Source organism: Amblyraja radiata, chromosome 2 (genome assembly GCF_010909765.2).
Source record: "Amblyraja radiata isolate CabotCenter1 chromosome 2, sAmbRad1.1.pri, whole genome shotgun sequence".
Taxonomy (NCBI): Eukaryota; Metazoa; Chordata; class Chondrichthyes; order Rajiformes; family Rajidae; genus Amblyraja; species Amblyraja radiata.
This window is the reverse complement of record NC_045957.1, coordinates 133,510,186-133,532,501: the sequence shown is the minus strand read 5'-3', so window position 1 is coordinate 133,532,501 and position 22,316 is coordinate 133,510,186. Positions and strand designations below refer to the sequence as shown.

General features: G+C 41.8%; 1 protein-coding gene across 2 annotated transcripts in view; it reads left to right on the top strand.

Moving 5' to 3' along the window:
• The window catches only part of mastl (microtubule associated serine/threonine kinase like), a 51,313-nt gene extending 33,280 nt beyond the window's left edge, over positions 1-18,033 (top strand). The window contains exons 11-13 of one of the 2 annotated variants that reach the window (XM_033016102.1): positions 7,873-7,986; positions 12,301-12,402; positions 16,961-18,033. In XM_033016102.1, the coding sequence (XP_032871993.1) occupies positions 7,873-7,986; positions 12,301-12,402; positions 16,961-17,118 (374 nt within the window). In that variant the 3' untranslated portion in view covers positions 17,119-18,033. The remainder of the gene's footprint in view (positions 1-7,872; positions 7,987-12,300; positions 12,403-16,960) is intronic. The other variant, XM_033016107.1, reaches the window with a different exon arrangement.
• The last annotated feature ends 4,283 nt before the right edge of the window (positions 18,034-22,316 follow it).

The window sequence follows — 22,316 nt, the reverse complement described above, 5'->3', positions numbered from 1 at the left end:
ATGAGTTTTGCTTTTCTCCAACCTCGTGGCTGAGGCTGAATACTTGCTCCAGATTAGATTGCACCATCTCCGCGTTCTCATCTGATTCCATTAGTTTCTTCTGGATTTCAATTTTCGTGGCTATCTGCTTCCATAATTTGTTTCTTTCCAGGTAGGCTACTCTTTGTTTTTCAGTGCGCTTGGTTTCTCTCTTTCCATAATCTTCTCTCTTCTGGCTCCACAGCTCCCTCTTGTGGCATCTCTTCGTATTCACCTGTCCGTGGGTTGGTGTTTTCTAGACATCACTGCCAGATCGTTATACAAGTTTAAAAAACAGCCTGTACTGCTTCTTCAAAACAATCATTATTTCAAAGGTTTTCTTAGCCAGAATCTTGTAAATATTCACTATCTAAGCTCGCCTTATCGTAGAAATCCCAAACTTCCAATTAATTTCAAGGCCGTTCGCTCTACGCTAGCTGACTAATCTTCAAATAAAAATAAACAAGCTTTAAGCTGCATTCCTTCTGACTAGAAAAAATATCCCACAGGCTTTTAAACTTTAACTTCTGGCAGTTTTTAAATACGGCAAGCAATCGATCTACTGGCAGGATAGATTGGAGGGCTCATCTAGGGAGGTTATTTGGGTGGAACTGAGAAGTGGGAAAGGTGTAGCAACACTTATAGGGGTGTATTATAGACCGCCAAATGGGGATCGAGAATTGGAAGAGCAAATATGTAAGGAGATAGCAGATATTAGTAGTAAGCACAAGGTAGTGATTGTGGGAGATTTCAACTTTCCACGCATAGACTGGGAAACACATTCTGTAAATGGGCTGGATGGTTTGGAGTTTGTAAAATGTGTGCAGGATAGTTTTTTACAGCAATACATAGAGGTACCTACTAGAGGAGGGGCAGTGCTGGACTTCCTGTTAGGAAATGAGATGGGACAGGTGGCGGAGGTATGCGTTGGGGAGCACTTCGGGTCCAGTGATCACATTAGTTTCAATATAATTATGGAGAGGGTCAGAACTGGGCCTAGGGTTGAGATTTTTGATTGGAGAAAGGCTAACTTTGATGATAAGCGATATGATTTAAAAGGAGTGAACTGGGACATTTTGTTTTATGGGAAGGATGTAGAAGAGAAATGGAGGACATTTAAAGGGGAAATTTTAAGAGTACAGAATCTTTATGTCTCTGTTGGGTTGAAAGGAAACAGTAAAAATTGGAAAGAGCCCTGGTTTTCAAGGGAAATTGGACATCTTGTTTGGAAAAAGAGGGAGATCTACAATAATTATAGGCAGCATGAAGTAAATGAGGTGCTTGAGGAGTATAAGGAATGTAAAAAGAATCTTAAGAAAGAAATTAGAAAAGCTAAAAGAAGATATGAGGTTGCTTTGGCAAGTAAGGTGAAAGTAAATCCAAAGGGTTTCTACAGCTATATTAATAGCAAAAGGATAACGAGGGATATAATTGGTCCATTGGAGAGACAGAGTGGACAGCTATCTGCAGAGCCAAAAGAGATGGGGGAGATATTGAACAATTTATTTTCTTCGGTATTCACCAAGGAGAAGGATATTGAATTATGTGAGGTAAGGGAAACTAGTAGAGTAGTTATGGATACTATGAGTTTCAAAGTAAAAGAAGTACTGACACTTTTGAAAAATATAAAAGTGGATAAGTCTCCAGGTCCTGACAGGATATTCCCTAGGACATTGAGGGAAGTTAGTGTAGAAATAGCCGGGGCTATGACAGAAATATTTCAAATGTCATTAGAAACGGGAATAGTCCCCGAGGATTGGCGTACTGCGCATGTTGTTCCATTGTTTAAAAAGGGTTCTAAGAGTAAACCTAACAATTATAGACCTGTTTGACTTCAGTGGTGGGCAAATTAATGGAAAAGATACTTAGAGATAATATATATAAGCATCTGGATAAACAGGGTCTGATTAGGAACAGTCAACATGGATTTGTGCCTGGAAGGTCATGTTTGACTAATCTTGAATTTTTTGAAGAGGTTACTAGGGAAATTGACGAGGGTAAAGCAGTGGATGTTGTTCATATGGACTTTAGTAAGGCCTTTGACAAGGTTCCTAATGGAAGGTTGTTTAAGAAGGTTCAACTGTTGGGTATAAATGCAGGAGTAGCAAGATGGATTCAACAGTGGCTGAATGGGAGACGCCAGAGGGTAATGGTGGATGGCTGTTTGTCGGGTTGGAGGCAGGTGACTAGTGGGGTGCCTCAGGGATCTGTGTTGGGTCCTTTGTTGTTTGTCATGTACATCAATGATCTGGATGAAGGTGTGGTAAATTGGATTAGTAAGTATGCAGATGATACCAAGATAGGGGGTGTTGTGGGTAATGAAGAGGATTTCCAAAGTCTACAGAGTGATTTAGGCCATTTGGAAGAATGGGCTGAAAGATGGCAGATGGAGTTTAATGCTGATAAATGTGAGGTGCTACACCTTGGCAGGACAAATCAAAATAGGACGTACATGGTAAATGGTAGGGAATTGAAGAATACAGTTGAACAGAGGGATCTGGGAATAACCGTGCATAGTTCCTTGAAGGTGGAATCTCATATAGATAGGGTGGTAAAGAAAGCTTTTGGTATGCTAGCCTTTATAAATCAAAGCATTGAGTATAGAAGCTGGGATGTAATGTTAAAATTGTACAAGGCATTGGTGAGACCAAATCAGGAGTATGGTGTACAATTTTGGTCGCCCAATTATAGGAAGGATGTCAACAAAATAGAGAGAGTACAGAGGAGATTTACTAGAATGTTGCCTGGGTTTCAACAACTAAGTTACAGAGAAAGGTTGAATAAGTTAGGTCTTTATTCTCTGGAGCGCAGAAGGTTAAGGGGGGACTTGATAGAGGTCTTTAAAATGATGAGAGGGATAGACAGAGTTGATGTGGACAAGCTTTTCCCTTTGAGAATAGGGAAGATTCAAACAAGAGGACATGACTTCAGAATTAAGGGACAGAAGTTTAGGGGTAACATGAGGGGGAACTTCTTTACTCAGAGAGTGGTAGCGGTGTGGAATGAGCTTCCAGTGGAAGTGGTGGAGGCAGGTTCGATGGTATCATTTAAAAATAAATTGGATAGGTATATGGATGAGAAGGGAATGGAGGGTTATGGTATGAGTGCAGGAAGGTGGGACTAAGGGAAAATAATTGTTCGGCACGGACTTGTAGGGCCGAGATGGCCTGTTTCCGTGCTGTAATTGTTATATGGTTATATGGTTACTCACGGCTCTCTCGGTCAATGAAGTCTTCTCTTCCTCTAATGATCCAGGAGTCAACTGTGTCAGTTCTTCCTCCCAAGATTCAGGCTGTAATCTCTGGCAGAGGTACAGCTTCTTCAGTCCACTGTTGAATTAACTTTGGCTACTACTCTTCCTGGTAGTAACAGTTTTATGCTTATTATAATGGCAGTTTTTACAACCTTCTCAAAGTCCAACTTCAATGGCCATTAATTATATGAGATGATTTGAAGGTATAGCCTAAAGCACTCACGACACACATAATAGCAATGTTACAAAATTTGGGGATTTTAAAAATCAAGTCTGCAATTTATCCCATCAGATAAAGCATAAAAAGAAGTTTAATTTGACACCTAATTCCCTTTCATATCTTCAGTATTAAAAAAGTTATGGCCATTTTCATACTCGGAAATTAGTATCTTGTTCCCTATTGCTTTTCCATTGACTTAACTCAAAAGCTGTGATAAAGGACAGTCAAAAGCCCATAACTTTCTTAAAAATTTAGAGACTGAATGAAATTTTCAGTTATTATAGATTGAAGGATTCTGAAACAAATATGAAACAATCTTACTTGGTTGACCTGAAATTAAAGCATATAAATAGTTAGTTATCTAATTGTAGCTAATTATAAAATTCAATTACTAGATCTAAACATCTATCCATTTCTTAAGAAAAGGTTAACATTTTTAAAGTGTCCAAATAACATTCACACAAGAATTCACAATATAACATGATTTTTAAATCTTATTGTCATGAATTTATAGGCCAAATGGAAGGAATTTAGTGTTTAATACATGTAAATTAACGGCCATTTAAATCATCTTGCGAGTGGGATTTTGTGGAACGCGATCGTTTGGAACGTTGCGGTTGCAGTGAATTTGAACCCCATGTCGGCAGGAAAAATACTGCCGGTTCGGATGGGGCCCAAGTCACCTTCTCGCAATGTGAAATTTTGATTAAAGGCATCTTAAGCACATTTTTATGTAAAAATAAACGGCGTACCTTGCTTTGTCCTGTACGTGAGATCCGTCCCATTGTTGGCGTTCACAGCTTTAGAAGATGATTTTTAATTCACTCTAGCAATTAAATTATCCAGTGCCGCTGAAGGTAAGTTTTGTAACATACCTACACATAAGACAGCAAAGATTAATCTTCCAGACATGGTTTCTTGATTAATTGCTTTTTTATTGAAGTAATACAAAACAAAGAAATAACTCATAACTTTCCGTTCTTAATCACTGTTCCATTCACATCATATAAATCACGTAAAAACTTCTTATGTCATCTCACGTCTGAGGTTCCCACCTGTTTTAAAAGGGCATCAATAATACAGGTGCCCAAGAAGAGCAAGGTGATGTGCCTCAATGACTATCGACCAGTGGCACTAATGTCTGTGGTGGTGAAGTGCTTTGAGAGGTTGATTATGGCGCATATCAACTCCTACCTCGACAAGAACCTCGACCCACTGCAGTTCGCTTACCGCCACAACAGATCAACGGTGTATGCGATCTCACTGGCTCTCCACTCCGCTCTGGACCACTTGGACAACAGAAACTCATATGTCAGGCTGTTATTCATTGACTACAGCTCGGCGTTTAACACCATCATCCCCTCCAAGCTGGTTGCCAAGCTATCAGATCTGGGTCCCTGCGCATCCCTGTGTAATTGGACCCTCGACTTCCTTATCCACAGACCACAGTCTGTCCGTTTTGGTGGAAATGTGTCATCCTTGATAACAATCAGCACGAGAGCTCCTCGAGGCTGCCTGCTCAGATCCCTGCTGTACTCACTCAATACTCATGACTGTGTAGCTGGACTTAGTGCAAACTCCATCATCAAGTTCGCCAACTACACCACTGTTGTGGGACGTATCACTGATGGTGACGAGTCAGAGTATAGAAGTGAGATCGACTGACTGACCAAATGGTGCCAGCACAATAACCTGGCTCTCAACACCAGCAAAACCAAGGAACTGATTGTGGACTTTGGAAGGGGTAGGATAGGGACCCACAATCCCGTCTATATCAACGGAATGATGGTGGAAAGGGTCAAGTACTTCAAATTCCTGGGCGTGCATATTTCCGAAGATCTTTCTTGGTCCCAGCACACTGATGCAATCATAAAGAAAGCACATCAGCGCCTCAACTTCCTGAGAAGATTACGGAGATTCGGTATGCCAAAGAGGACTCTCTCGAACTTCTATAGGTGCACAGTAGAGAGCATACTGACTGGTTGCATTTTGGCTTGGTTCGGTAACTTGAGCATCCAGGAGCGGAAAAGAATGCAGAAAGTTGTGACCACTGCCCAGTCCAGCTCTGATCTCCCCACCATCGAAGTGGTCTATCGCAGTTGCTGCCTCAAAAAGGCTGCCAACATCTTCAAGGATCCATACCATCCTGGCTACACACTCGTCTCTCTGCTGCCATCAGGTAAGAAGGTACTGGAGCCTGAAATCTGGTACATCCAAGTTCAGGAACAACTTCCCCACAGCCATCAGGCTATTAAACTCACCATCAAACAAACTCTGAACTATAACAGCCTATTGCACTTTATCTGTTTATTTATGTGTGTGTGTGTGTGTATATACGGTCTATGCTATATAGACACACCAAACTGTTCTGTATTTATGCTTACAATTCTCTGTTGTGCTGTAGCTAGCAAGAATTTCATTGTCCTATCTGGGACACATAACAATAAACTCTCTTGACTTGTAACGTTTGTGTCGCAGTCACGGTGGTGCAGCGGTAGTGTTGCTGCCTTACAGCAAAATGCAGCGCCAGAGACCCCGGTTCGATCCCGGCTACGGGTGCTGCCTGTATGGAGATTGTACGTTCTCCCCGTGATCTTCTTTGGATTTCTCTGAGATCTTCGGTTTCCTCCCACACTCCAAAGACGTACAGGTTTGTAGGTTAATTGGCTTGTAAAATTTTCCAGTGCTGAGTGATGCTCTACCTAGAGCTTTTCAGCGTACTACATCCAGATCATGGTAAACAACTATTTCCTCTCATTCTCTGACACAAAACTGAAACTTCTAATCTGAGAGTCTGCGCCAGGCTCCTCTAACAAAAGAACACGCCCCTACTAGGTATCAAATCCCACCTACAAAAGTACAGGCAGATAAAAATTTAAACTAAAAAAACAGACATGATAATAATACTGACTAAAGCGTAATGGCTCCTACATTTACATTCTTTATTCTGCTCTAGAGTAATTTGCTCTTTACAGCACTTGTAAAGAGCTGACATTTAAAAATATTTTTCCCAAGAGATGTACTTGAATACTTCGTATATCAAGGCTCTGCACTTTTGCATTGTTCCTCCATTTCCATCATACACATGGACACCAATATTAGGTGTATCTTAGAAGGTAAGAGGAGTCTTGATTGAAACAGAAGAACCTGAGGTGTTTAAGAAGGAACTGCAGATAAGTAAGTAAGTTTATTGGCCAAGTATTCACATACAAGGAATTTGCCTTGGTGCTCTGCCCACAAGTAACAACATGATATACAGTGACAGTTACGAATGACTCAGAAAACACTAAACATTAATAATAATAAAACATTAATGATAAAACACCATTGATCAAGCATGTGAACCAACAAAATACCAGATCAAAGGGAGGCTACAGATTTTTGGCTGTTGAGTAGAGCAAATACTCGTGGATAAAAACTGTCTGGCTGTGACAGCTTTGACAATCCGGAGTGGCCTTCCAGAGGGAAGTGATTCAAAGAGTTTGTGGCCAGGGTGAGAGGGGTCAGAGATGATCTTGCCCGATTGCTTCCTGGCCCTTGCAGTGTACAGTTCATCAATGGAGGGAAGGTTGCAGCCAATAACCTTCTCTGCTGATCGGACGATTCGCTGCAGCCTCCAGGTGTTGTGCTTGGTGGCTGAGCCAAACCAGACCATGATGGAGAAGGTGAGAACAGACTCTACGATGGCCGTGTAGATTTGGACCATCATTGCCTGTGGCTGATTGTGCTTCCTCAGCTGCCGTGGGAAGTACATCCTATGTTGTACCTTTTTGACTGGAGTCGATGGTAGCCCCCCACTTAAGGTCCTTGGAGATGATGGTTCCCAGGAACTTAAAAGACTCCACAGATGTGACTGTGGTGTGTTGATGGTGAGGGGAGGGGGGGCTCTCCGGTCTACAGTAAAATCTACAGTCAATTCCACTGTCTTAAGAGCATTGAGCTCTAGGTTGTTGCTACGGCACCAGGACGCCAGCTGTGACACTTCCTCTGTACGCAGATTCCTCCCCATCCTGGATAAGTCCAATCAGGGTTGTGTCGTCCGCAAACTTGAGAAGCTTGACACAGGTGTCTGTGGAGATGCAGCCGTTGGTGTAGAGTGAGGAGAGGAGAGGGGAGAGTACGCAGCCTCCAGGTGGTTTAAACCGAAGATAGACACAAAGTTGGAGTAACCCGGCGGGCCAGGCAGCATCTCTGGAGAGTAGGAATGGGTGATGTTTTGGGTCGAGACCATCCTTCAGACTGAGGTGTCTTGATAGAGTAACTGTGGAGAGGATTTTAAGTTTATTTTTGTCACCATGTTTCAGATTTTCACCAAATGCAATATTTTGACTTCTACCATTTGTGTTTATTTGGATATAATCTTTCTTCTTTGATGACCTAGGTCCAGCAGTGGATTGGTGGGCTCTTGGAGTCTGTTTGTTTGAGTTTCTTACGGGCATTCCTCCCTTCAATGATGAAACACCTCAACAAGTCTTTCAGAATATCTTGAACAGAGGTAAATCCTTTTTTGGTGCATTTTGCTCATCTTCAAATAAAGGTAAAGAAGCAAACAATATGTAATATCGTCACATAATATTTATGCAATACAGTATGTATATACATTTATGCAAAGAGTGTGTAAAATTCTCACATAGTTGGGTCCCAGTCACACGGGAGGCCTGGTCCCCTCAACGCAACCCATTCTCCCAAAGCAATATTCCACCACTCAGGGGAGGGCGAGTAGGAGAGGGAGGTGTGGGGTGTGGGGTGTGGGGAAGGGGGCGTGGGAAAAGGGGGGTGGTCGTAGCAGACGCAGCTCGCACTCCGCTCACCCCACAACTTCAGATTTCGGCCTCTTGCAGCAGATTCTGATCCCGGTCCCACTCTTAACTCAGAGGCTTCTGGGTCAACTCAACAGCTTCCGGCTGGTCACCGCAGAAGCAGTCCATGGGCTGCACACTCTCCGCGAGCTGCACAGTCTCCGCGAGCTGCTCAACACACTCCACCTCTTCAGCTTTTTATTCTCCTCGCTGCGTTATTGATAGCGGGTTCCGGAAGGGGCGTTTTTTCGATTTTTAACCCTTCATAACTTTTGTACTATTTCACCAATCGGAACAAAACCTACTTGACTTGCAGCAGAGGAGAATGGCGAGTGAGGTGGCGAAACATCGTAGCGCTATGGGGGATCGTTTTTGCGCAACTTTAAACACAATGCAGACCGGAAGTGGTCAAGATGAGAATTTTAGTAATAGGATAGAAGATAGATAGATAGTTAGATTAGACGAAGTGCAGACCTGTTGGATCTGCTCCCTCAATGCAATATTCCACCACTCGCCCGTTCCCCCAATGCAATATTCCACCACTCAGCCATAGCCCCTAACAGCGTAGGCACGGCTCATTTCCCCTCACCCCCAGCATTCCCTCCCCTCCTCTTCATTCTCCCTCTTCTTTTCCCCTCCCCTCCTTCCCTCCCCAATCCCTCCTTCACCTCTCCTCTATCTCCTTTCCCCATACCCTTAGTCCCTCTCTCACTCCATAATTCATCTACCTCCCTACCCCCTCCTATCCCTCTATTTCTCCCCCCCCACTCCTTACCTTCCCTATCCCCCCCCCACTATCCATCCTGACCTCCCCCACTGCCCTCCCCGCCCTCTATTCCCCACTCCCCCTCTCTGCTCCCTCTATTCTCCCTCCTCCCTCACTCTCCATCCTCACCTCCCTTCCTACCCTCTCCCTTCCTACCCTCTCCCTTCCTACCCTCTCCCTTCCTACCCTCTCCCTCCCTACCCTCTCCCTCCCTACCCCCTCCTCTCCCTCCATACCCTCTCCTCTCTCTCAATCCCCCACTCTTCCTTCCACCTCCCCAGGATCTGTCCCCTCTCCTCCCCAAGATCTTTCCCCTCTCCTCCTCTCCTCCACCAATACCATCCCCGCCTCTCCCTCCCTTTTCCCTACCATCTGTCACTCCCTCCCTCCCTCCATAAAAAGCAGCATCTGCAGTTCCTTCCTTCACAGGTAATTCATTGTTAGCTGCAGTTTAGATCCCGTTGACTTGACGATTGCAGCAGTTTGCATCGTGTGTGCGTGAGTTACTCAAACTCAGCGCAAACTGTTGGGCCACCCTGCAACCCTCCCTCCCTCTGCCCAATCCGGCTCAGCCGCCGCTCGGCCCGTCCCCGACCGGCCGCTGCTGCCACCCGGCCACGGGGGGGGGGGGGGGGGGGGGGAATGGAGTTGGTGTTCGTCATGGTGGGCACCACGGGTTTCGGCGAGCTGGTGGAGGAGATCTCCGTGAGGGTGAGTTACCGCAGCAGAGGAGATGGACAGTCGCAGCCATTCACCCGGGGGGACGGGTAGACGGGACCGCCATTGCCGCAGAGGGTGAGCGGGGGAGAGGGGTGAGTGAGAGAGAGACAGGACCAGGGTCTCCACTGAACCCCCCACGGCCGCCGCCTGTCATGGGGGAGACGGTAGACAAGTTACTGTGAGGAGGGGAGAGAGGAGTTTGAGTGAGGTGGGAGAGGCCATAGTGCATGAAGGGGCATCGCTGTCTCGGCTGCGGTGTTGACTGACAGGAGTGGAGACCAATCTCCACAGCGCAGACTGACAGAAGAGGAGACCAATCTGTGGATGCGCGGTTTTAAAGATTTTTAAACCTTAATAACTTTTAAAGTATACCATCGAACGGAACAAAACTTGCAGCACAGGGGAATGGTGAGGTGGCGAAAAATCGTAGCGCTATCGCGTACCGTTTTTGCGCAATTAGAAAGACCACGCAAACTGAAAGAGCACAGGATCAGCGTTTTAGTTATGTATAGATCGTCTTACAAAATGGAAACTGGACCTTCGGCCCAACTTGCCTCATCTACACTAGTCCCACCTACCTGCGTTTTACCAATATCCCTCTAAACATGTCCTATCCATGTACATGTCGAAATGTTTCTTATATGTTGTGATAGGACCTGGTTCAACTACCTCCTCCAGCAGCTCGTTCCATACACCCACCATCCTCTGCGTGGAAAAAGTTACCTCTCAGATACTTATTAAATCTTTTCCCCTTCACCTTAAACCTATGTCCTCTGGTTCTATATTCCCCTACTCTGTGCGTTTACCTGATCTATTCCTCTCACAATTTTATCCACCTCTGTAAAATCACCCATCCTCCTGCGCTCCAAGTAATAGAATCCTAATAATGTAATGTTCTTATGATGTAATGTATTGTTACAAGGGAAGACGAGTAGAACAGAAAAAAGGCACACTCCTCTGTTTAGTTACAAATCAGATTTATTGGCAAGAGAGAACAAAAACAATACTTGTCTCGGGATGCGCGAGGTCCGTTTTACAGCAGCACATCTCCCTCTCTCTCTGCCTCCGTCTGCCGTGCTGATTGCCACTCAGCCCGTCGACGAACCCTCCTCGTACATGAACTAACTGCTGGTAAGTCCTGGCCAATTCAAACTGCAATCAATGACAGGGGACTGCATCCGAGCAAGCCCCCCCCCCCCCCATTTGAAACAAAGCGCTAGGCCGCAGACTGGTGCGTAAAGCAATACACACACGCTACAGACTTGGCGCGCAGAGGTTTAAACAAAGCGCTGTCAGCTTAGCACGTGGGGATTAAAACAAAGCTCCTGTCGGCTGCAGCTCTATGGGTTCTAAATATAGCGCTACTGGCCACAGCGCTATGGGCTTTAAACATAGCGCTATGGGTCACAGACTGTTCGGGCAAAATTCTCTATAACATGTTCAAGTGATCCAAAGCAATGAGCTACTTGAAGCTCGCCACTGATGGCACAGCAATTTGAAAATTCAGTGTCGCTTCACTGTTATGGAGCCTGAAAAATCTAACGAGAGTCTATAGCCTAGCATTTTATTAGCCGAGGCCGAAAGCTCATTATTAGGTATACCTTTAGACTAAGCATTTCGTGCAAAGATTGCTCACAAGGAACAACATTTCTTTCTTTTAAATGGGATATTTTGCTTCCATCACCATTGCAGGCAAAAAAGGTAGCATTTACAGTGAAGGATAATACTTTTTCAGTACCGAAATACCACTTCAATTGTGTACTAAAATCTAGAGTTAGTCTTGAACCATTCCGTAAAGACAAAATATTTGAAGGTTGAAATCCTGAAATTTTAATATTTCCGAAATGTTTACTGAGGAGAGCAAAACGTGGTTAATGTTTCAGACTAGTGAATTTTCCTTAATGTACTGATGGTGGAGAGCAGCTATTTACAGCAAGAGGACACTTCTGTTGTATCTTTACTTTTTCACACTCTTTTCCCAGCTAATTTTCAATATTACATTTTGATCATACATAAGGTGATCCAAAACTCTGCCATATCGATTCTATGTCACACTGTTCCGTTTACCCATCTTGTTGACCTGCATTGGCTTCCAGTCCCACCACCACTCAAGTTTATTCTCATCCTTCTTTTCATCTAATCCTTTGCCCCTTAATATCATGCATCCAGATCTACAATCATCCAATATCCTATGCTGCTACAATTTAGCCTCTTATAGTTCCATCATTGTGTATGTTTCAGCTACAATGGTTCTAAGCTCTGGAAATCTCTTCCAGAACCAGTTCATCCACCACCAATAACCATTTCCCTAATGAACCCGACTTCATCATTTCCTCTTGAAAGACAAATTTTCTAACCATTCCTTTCACCTCGAAGGATATCCTTTAAGTCAAAAGAGATTAGTTTTAAGTATCTTTTTGTTTTGCCAAATTTTGTTTACTGACCATATGAAGTGCTTAGAAAAGTTTTTATAATTTTAAATTTTTTTAATGAAATATTGTTAATTATGGGCTTATTTCTACAGATATCCCGTGGCCAGGAGGTGAAGAACAATTGTCCAAAGATTCCCAAAATGCAATTGAGATTCTATTGACTATTGAATGTTTCAAAAGAGCTGGATTAAAAGGTTTGAATTTAAGGGAACTGGAACAATTGATGAGATTTCATTGGTCGTATTGTCATTATTTCACAGCTAAAGAAATATCAGAAATGAGATGCTGGATATTTTGAAGAATCAAATTGGTTTGTATCAAAGTTTAGTTGCAGTGAGGCTACTGCCACTTACTGTCTTGAGCATTAAAACACAAGAAATAGGAGGAGTCTTGTTCCACCATTTATCAGATTATGATTGATTCTTGAACTCCACTCAATTTCTCTCCCTATCTATTGTCCATTCAATGAAAAAGTTACTTTTATAACAATCAAACGGGTTCGCTTCTTAATAAACAGACAACTCAAAATACGTTTGGTAGGCCGATGGAAGTGGCAGGAACCACGGTCAAGTGAGCAATACAGACACTTCACTGTCCTCATTCCACTTCCCTTAACAACAGAATCACATCGTATTATATAGTGTTTTTTGTCACCTTAGCACATTCCGCAAACATTAGTCATGGTCAGAGGTACAGAAAATAAAGGTTACTACAGGATGCGTCACATCAAAGGCATCTTGTCATATGGTACAAGGACTTTACATATCAAAGGCATCGGCCATTTGTCAATACCCCTTAGTTAAATCAATCTGGCTTCCTCTTTCGTCAAATGGTAGACAAATGTTATAGTCAATCATTATCTCAATACACAGCAACCTGAGGCAAGCCTAGACTTGCCTTTCTGTATTAATCTACTGGAGAAAAGCTTGATTTGAGATTAAATGTAAGCTGGCCCAGGAACCAATTCATATTTTCTTATATTTTTTACATAATTCAGCCTTATCACATTGAGGTGGAGAATTCCAAAGAATCATGGTCCTCTAGAATTTTTCAGTCCCAACTGAGTTGCAATGATGCCCTATTTCTGAATTAGACAATAGACACTAGACAATAGGAGCAGGGGTAGGCCATTCGGCCCTCGAGCTGGCACCGCCATTGAATGTGATCATGGCTGATCATCCACAGTCAGTACCCCGTTCCTGCCTTTTCCCCATATCCCCTGACTCCGCTATCTTTAAGAGTCCTATCAAGCTCTCTCTTGAAACTCAGTAAAAAATTCTATTTTTTAAGTTTCCTTTTTATTGAGTCAATCTTATTGCACCAAATTGTCTTGTCATTACAGGATCAACTTCTATCAAAACAATAAATTAAGTATTTAGCCTCATTTCTTCAAATATTGGCTATTCAAAAAAATTAATTTGCATATTTCACTCAATCCAATTAGTGTTTCACTTCTTATTGCTTTCTGAACCTGAATTGACCCATTTTCACCATCTTCCCTTTTGTTCCAATATGAATCCTCCTAACTGGTTAATGAGGAAATATCTTTGGATCTTCCTGAGGTAATCTCGGTTTACACTTGCAGGGCAAATATATGCAGAGGTCAAGTCTGATTTGGGACAGAGGCTGTTATATTGTTTATTGTAGCAAAATGGGGCACCTTGACTTAATTTGAAATATTATTTGTACAAGTTAAAATACTTAACTTAAGTGTTAGAATGAGCATTAATTGGAAGTCTGATGTGCTAAATATTTTTGAAAAATTGCTCAGCTTTTCTAGCCAAAGATGTAATGATGGTAACAGTATTTAACATTAAATAGACACAAAATACTGGAGTAACTCAGTGGGACAGGCAGCATCTCTGGAGAGAAGGAATATTATATATAATGCCCAGGGGAAGAAGTGTATTTATTTGCCGATGGTATAAAATCTATCAAATTTGCAGTATGTTTCAATGGGCATAATGAAAATGAGGGGGTGTAAAGTCCAAAAGCACGTTTTTCTATTAATCTGGTATTTTTTTCTGAATATAGAGCAAAGTCAGTTGGACATGATTGTAATTTTTGGAGGAACAGTGACAAACAATGGACAGGCAACGTTTTAAATCGGGGTCATTCAGTTTGTCTGAAGGTCCCGGCTCAAAATGTTGCATGTCCATTCCCTGTCCTGATGTTGCTTGACCCACTTACCTCCTCTAGCACTTTGTGTGTTTCTCAGGATTCCAGCATGTGCAGTCTCTTGTGTCTTCAAGACATGATTGTACATGTCCTTTTTAGTAGTTGAGAAATCATATAGATCCAAACTTGTATCCACCAATTCAGGAAATGCAAGAGTAATGCTTATGCTATTTAACTCAAAGAACATAAGATTTCTAGACACAGTAAAAAGGTTATAAGAACATAAGAAATAGAACAATTAAGCCAAACAGCCATTCAGTGGCTGATCTTTTATCCTGACAACACTTTGCTGTTCCAAACCAAGGCACTTGATTCAATTAACGTCCAAAACTTTGACTTGCCTTGAATACACTCGCTGAAATTTGGGTAGAGATTTGTGCCACATAAGTTTATTAAACAAAATTTGAGTTTTGGGGATTGATTAATGAAAATAAAATGGAGTGCAGGAGTAAAAGAGCCAGTATTGGCTTGGGAGGCGTGATTATCAGAACACTGTAGGCATTGATGCTATGCCCCAGCTCGTGTACCAATGATATTGTTGAGAACTAACTAAATATATTCAAGTTAACTGGGTTGTAATGAGAGCTACATGAAAGATACAAAATGACTTCAGGACTTGTAGGCGGGCTAAGAAAATGGGCATGGACGAGGTGGATAGAATAAAACGTTTGTGAATTGATTCACTTTGGTGGAGGAAACATAAAGAACCTAAAGATTTTTTAATTGTGAGATTGAAAGGTATGTAGAGAACTTGGTTCTTGTATGCAACCTGAAAGTCAAACTGCAGGTAGAGAATAAGTGGCTTAATTAGAAGAGGATGCCTTTACACTTGTATACAAATCCTATTGTAAATACATCGGGCCCAGGTGAGATCCCCAGACTTTGGTCTATTTATCAGAGAAAAGATATACTTGTGATTCAGAAAGTCTAATGAAGGTTCAACAATTTGATTCTTAGGATGGATTTTAGGGATTATGCTACGAGGAAAGATTAAGCAGACTAATCTTGCATTCTAAGTCAATTCTGACTACGTGTGATGTCTGTATGGAGTTTGTACGATCTCTTTAAAACAAGCATGTTCTACCCCCGCACAATTAAAGCATGGAATAATCTCCACCCAACTATAGTTACCCAACCAGATGCAACTAAATTTAAAGTAGCTCTTTCTTCCCAATAACCCTTTCTGGCTTAAGCCCTCCCTTCACCACCTCCAGTTTAAATTCCATTTGGAATATTTTGGAGGACCAAGAAACCAAGAACCAAGTATGGTTCCAATGGGCTTTAACAAAATTGATCCAGGGATATGTTTTCCCAGGCAGGGGTGGTCTCAAATAAGGAGTCGGGACTGAGATGAAAAGAATCTTCAGGTTAATCTTTGGAATTCTCTTCCCAAGAGAGCTTTGGCAACAATCCAAAGACCTTTTGAGTATGTCCCTCATTTCCCCTTTGCCTATTCTCCTTGAAATCTTACAAATTTTAACAGATCTGTCAAACCTGATTTCGGGTTCATAAGGCCATGCTGGGCTCTGTCCAACCTATTACTGATAGAATTGAAAATACTGCTATTTATATTATTTTGGGGATGTGGGAATCCCTGGAAAACTTCAGTCCTGGAACCATATTGAGCTGCTTTATTCCTGTTGTTGGGTAAAGATTTCTAGGATTTGGGGTTGGTGACAGTAAAGAAATGCCAATGCGTGTTCATATTTTCAGGTCAGGATAGTTGTGATAGAGGGTGTAATGGAGGTTCACCAGATTGTTCTCTGGGATGGAGTGAGGGGTGATACTGTTAAGAATGATTACGCATCTGCTGTCTTTGTCATCCTCAGTGACATGGGCTAAGGGTTTGTTCTTAGACAGACCCCTCTGGATCAAGGATGACTGATTTCCACTACAGTTTTGATGTGGCTAATTCAGGACACGCTGACCCTTCCACAGTTGGGGTTTGTTGTGACCAACGGGCTGATCCGTTTGTGAAGCTGTGTGCTCTTCTGCTGCTTACACAAGGCTCTGCTTCCTCCTGAAGCACAGGCATGAGGTTCACAATATCATCCTGAATGCTATTTCTTCACTTTGAATAATGAAGGATCATAGTGTCTGCAGTCAATGGAAATGTTACTCTTTTTTTTGCAAAACAGCTTGTATAATGCCTTTTAAATGTATAATACCTGATTAATGAGCACTTCCCATAATAGAATTCAAGAAGAGTGCCTGAGACATATGAACTACTTGGCCTGGCCATCGTAGCCCACTGAGTGTAACCAGGGCTCCAGTGGCTTGTGCGAGTTCACACACATTGGTTCATGTGTCCTTCCAGTAATCAAGATGAGTAACAGTAATAATCTTGAACAAGATATGCACCGTGGCTGAGTTGCACAATAGGTGGAAAAAAGGAATGGTTTTGGGTGAATGGCTTGCTAATCAAGAGAGTTGCTTGTTTTTGCAGCTCTACATGTTGGTAATCTATTCTCATGCCACTCATCCAATCATGGCCTGTTCTTTTACTCCTGTTCTATATAATGGAATTTCATCTCAATGAAATAAGTGAGTGACACGTTTTTAATTTTCTTTCAGACCTCAAGAAGCATTCACTTTTCCACAATATCGACTGGGACAATTTGCAGAATTGTCCCATGCCCTTTGTCCCACAACCAGACGATGAAACAGATACTACGTATTTTGAAGCCAGGAATAATGCACAACACCTTACTGTGTCAGGTTTCAGCTTGTAGCACACCCATTGGGTAAATCTAGATGGCACGTGGGAGTGAGAGCAAAATGCACACACTTGAATATAAAATTGATACTAAACCTAATAGTAATTATTGTTTTGGTAATAGTAAGATTTATCTTTTGTTACATTTATCATTTAAATTTTCAACTGATTTATTCAAAATGATCTAGATTATTTTGAAAGCCATTATTTATAAAGACTAATTCTTTGTCGGCTTATTTCTTGACATTTATTCAAAGCAATTTTCCATACAGCCAGACAATTTTGGTTATTGTGTACCAGACTGACAAGTCTTTCAGATCCTCTCCAAAATCTCTCCAGCGTATACCCTCTTCTTACCCCCCCCCCCCCCTCCAAATCTTGCAGATGCACTTTATATATATGATTGACAACTAAATACTACTTATTTTACATACAGATTATGTTGTTTTAATTTATGTTTGTATGTGTATGTCCAAAAAATGTATGTTTTAATTCATTTGTGCATCTGGTCCAATTGAAAATTTTGTCAGAACTATTCATTTATAGGTCAGTCACCCATCAGTAATCTTGCTGAATAAATGTTAAAGGATGGAGTTAACTGCTCCGTGCATTAGCTGGCCTGAAGCCCCTCAAATGAGAATTAAAGCTGCTAATTTCTTCATTCCAATTAATGTTTGTTTGCCTGTCGGCTGCTTTAAATCTTTCTCCAAAGTTCCTAGATAATACATTTGGCCAATAGTGATCACAAAGTGCATCCGTGAGTGCTTCCTCTTGTCCTATTTAATTAATTATGAATATACAGATTAGCAAATGACCGTTGCCAATTACTGATATCATTTTTGATAACATATTTATACAATCTACTCCAATGGACCTTTTTGTAAGATTATGTAACCTATGGTGATTCAAATAAAAAAATATATTAATGGGTGTCATTGGGATTTCTGTAAACCTTAGGAGCAAGTTTTAAATGATGCCTGTTGTTTGAACATTTACCTTGGTATTTATAATTTTGTCACTAAAGTACTGTGTGTAGCAGCAGATTTTTCATATCTTTCAGGTAATTAGCACCCTTGCCACTAATTGGATGAGAATGGATAAGGGGAATATCTTCGGTACGCATGCAAGCTGCCTCAGAGACCTTCAGAGCTTCTCCATTCATAAAGCTTCAGCACAGTCTTTTAATTAATATTTTCTTTATTGTAGATAGAAAACAGTAAGATACATCCAAGGTTTTTCCGACTTGTTACGGCAATCTTCTTCGAACTCCAGCTCATTACTTCAGATATTAGAAAGCTCCTCATGTCTCCGTAACAATGACATGCCTTGACATGCTCGACAAGGTCAAAGGATTAACCTTCTCCATCGTCTCTCCAAAACGAATCTAAAAACTAAACTTCTGCGCAAGCAGTTAAGCTGCAAACACGCCCAAAGACACGTCATAAATCCCACCCACATTATAACGGGCAGTCTAAAATTTAAAGGCACATGCCATCCACAATGACATGCAAAACAGGCCAAATGGGGCACTACATACCGGCCCCTAATTGTTCTGAATACATAATGAGGCGATTACTAATACACATCAAAAAAGTGGCCATAAAGGCTTAACATACATCAAAATCAAAAGGTTAGGGACTAAAACCCTGTAGCTCCTCGTCGGGAAATCAAACCCCAGTCTCCCGCGTGACAAGCGGGGATACTAAACCACTAAACTAACGAGGAAAAAATAGCATGCACTATAAATCTGCAATCACAATTCTTCTGGCTCTTCCATCTTCACTTTCGCCTTCTAGAAGTAAGCACAACTTAGTTATTAATCTTATTACAACAGTGGTTTAATTCAAAGTCATATTGTGCATACCACACCCTTAAAATAAGGCATGGTACCCAGTATGTAGTCCAAAAGATAATAGTCCAAAGCTTTGAGAGCATGAAACGTCTTCCTCCATTTCCGATCAACTCATTGATGTGTTGTAACAGCAATGTTGAAATATGAAAATCCTTCAAAAGAATAACAGGATCTTTAACTATAATGTTCACCGTTAAGTTTGATTTAATGTCTGAATCTTTAGCAGAGATTTCAGATCCCAGCTCAAGCTTTGGCCATTCTCTGTCTGGCTTGCAGAGAGATTTTAATTCATTGATCCATTTCTTTTCGTTTAAGAAACGGTTCACTGTCAGTTCTCTGGAAATTTCATTCGCAGAATTTTCTTCTGAGTCAACGTATTTCAGTTGCACCACATTAGTAACTCCCAATGCTCTCTCCATTGGCAGATCGGGTCTGTCCAAGTCCAACTCTCTGGTTTCATTGGCTCTGTCATCTAGTGGAATGTCTTCACAATTGTCGCTGTCCCACTTCGAAAGTATAAATCCTCCCTTATTGCAAAGAGAAGTCAGATGTTCTACTGGTAGAATTGCTTCCTGCTCAGTAAGTCTAGATTTTAAGCAATCATCCTTGTAAAAGTTATTCTTCAAAGAGATTCTTTCATGAATTTTACTCTTCTCGCCAAACTTTTGTTTGAAAGTCTGGGTACGTTGCTCTGCTATACTACGATTATTTGGCAGATTAACACTTTCCTGTTTGAAAGGTAAGTTCTCACAACAGTGTCCATCAGTTTTCACTGAATAGTTCATAACATCCATGAACTTCAATTCTTCTTTCAACATCTCTTCAGATGGTTTGCTAGTACTTTCATTAGAGTCATGATTGGATTGCTTCATCACCGGCTTTTCTAATTCATTGGACATTTGATTAATAGCAACGGCATCACAGTTCTTCTGATTCCCGATTTTGTGGTTCCTTTTCAAGGAGCCATAGATAACCCATCTGTAGATGGTTTATGCATGCAACCAATAATATAGCTACCTCAATACCACTAGCCACGCCTTAGTTACCAATTATAATAACGCCTTCTTCTTCTGACGAGACAGTGACTGCTGATGTGTGTTTAATCCTGTGTTCTCATTAAAGACTAGTGTAAAGTACAAGTGTGTTTGATCACTTATTTACATGATGTCAGTCAGAAAACATAGAAACAGAAAGTAGGTGCGAGAGTAGACCACCAGGTCCGTCGAGCCCGCACCGCCATTCGCTCATGGCTGAACACTAAACAGACACACTTACCCACAAACAGTAGACACAAGACACTACCCTCCCCTTTATACCGCTATCACCCCTCTCCACCCCAAGAACCGCGTGATCTCCTGGGGGAGGCAAAAAAACGGATAAAAACCCAGGTCCAATTCGGGAAAAAAATCCGGGAAATTCCTCTCCGACCCCAATCCAGGCGATCGACACTTGTCCAGGAGATCACTCAGGTCTTACTATACTAACCATACCTAGGTCCATATCCCTGCCCTCTCCCCGTAGCCCCTTATCCCCTTGGCAGCTAAAAAACCATCTATTTTAGACTTAAATATATTTAACGTTTCTGCTTCCACTGCTCCCTGGGGCAGTGAATTCCATAAATTAACCACCCTCTGGGTGAAGAAGTTCTTCCTCATCTCAGTTTTAAAAGAGCCCCCCCTTATTCTGCGACTATGTCCCCTAGTTCTAGTTTCCCCGATCATTGGGAACATCCTCGGTGCATCCACCCGATCAAGGCCCCTCATGATCTTATATGTTTCAATGAGATCGCCTCTCATTCTTCTAAACTCCAAAGAGTAGAGTTCCAGCCTACTTAACCTTTCCTCATATGTCAATCCCCTCATTGCAGGAATTAATCTTGTAAACCTTCGCTGCACTGCCTCCAGGGCTAGTACATCCTTTCTTAAGTATGGACCCCAGAACTGTACACAGTATTCCAAATGTGGTCTCACTAATACTGTGTACAGCTGCAGCAAGACCTCCGTGTTTTTATACTCAATCCCCCTAGCAATAAAGGCCAAAACTCCATTGGCCTTCCTGATTGCTTGCTGCACCTGCATACTAACTTTTAGTGATTCATGTACTAATACCCCTAGATCCCTTTGCGTTGCATTACAACGCAGCTCCTCCTCATTTAGAAAATAACTTGCCCTATCATTTTTTTTCCCAAAGTGAATGACTTCACATTTATTAGTATTAAATTTCATCTGCCAAGTTGTTGCCCACTCACCTAGCTTATCTATATCCTTTTGCAGACTCTTCCTATCCTCCTCATCCCCTACTTTTCCTCCCATTTTTGTATCGTCCGCAAATTTTGATATATTACACTTGGTTCCCTCCTCCAAATCATTTATATAAATTGTGAACAACTGGGGTCCCAGCACCGACCCTTGCGGAACCCCGCTAGTTACCGGTTGCCATCCCGAGTATGAACCATTTATCCCCACTCTCTGCTTCCTATTTGTTAGCCAATCCTCTACCCATGCTAATATATTACCCCCAATCCCATAATTTTTTATTTTTAGCAATAGTCTCTTATGTGGCACCTTGTCAAAAGCCTTTTGGAAGTCCAAGTATACCACATCCACCGGTTCCCCTTTATCCACCCGGGTTGTTACTTCCTCAAAGAATTCGAGCAGATTCGTTAAACAGGACTTCCCCTTCACAAAACCATGCTGGTTCTGTCCGATGAAGTCATGTTTATCCAAGTGCCCCGTTAGTGTTTCTTTAATAATTGTCTCTAACATTTTACCCACCACCGATGTTAGACTAACCGGTCTATAGTTACCCGCCTTCTGTTTACTTCCTTTTTTAAATATAGGTGTTACATTGGCCATTTTCCAATCCACTGGGACCGTTCCTGCCTCCAGGGAGTTTTGGAAAATTATCACCAATGCATCCACAATCCCCACCGCTATCTCCCTCAAGACCCTTGGATGTAATCCATCAGGCCCAGGGGATTTATCCTCCTTCAGTCTCATTAATTTCCCTAATACCACCTCCTTGGTGATCTTAATAGTATTTAGCTCCTCCATTCCTACCGCCCCCTGTTTATCCAGCGTTGGAATATTTTTTGTGTCTTCTATGGTGAAGACTGATACAAAATACTCGTTTAATGACTTTGCCATTTCCATGTTCCCCACCAACAACTCTCCAGTCTCACCCTCCAATGGACCAACGTTCACCTTAGCCACCCTTTTTCTTTTTATATAGCTATAAAAACTCTTACTATTAGTTTTTATGTTGTTCGCTAAATTCCTTTCATAGTCTATTTTCCCCGTCTTAATTAATCTCTTAGTTATTTTTTGCTGACCTTTAAATGCTTCCCAATCCTCTGCCCTCCC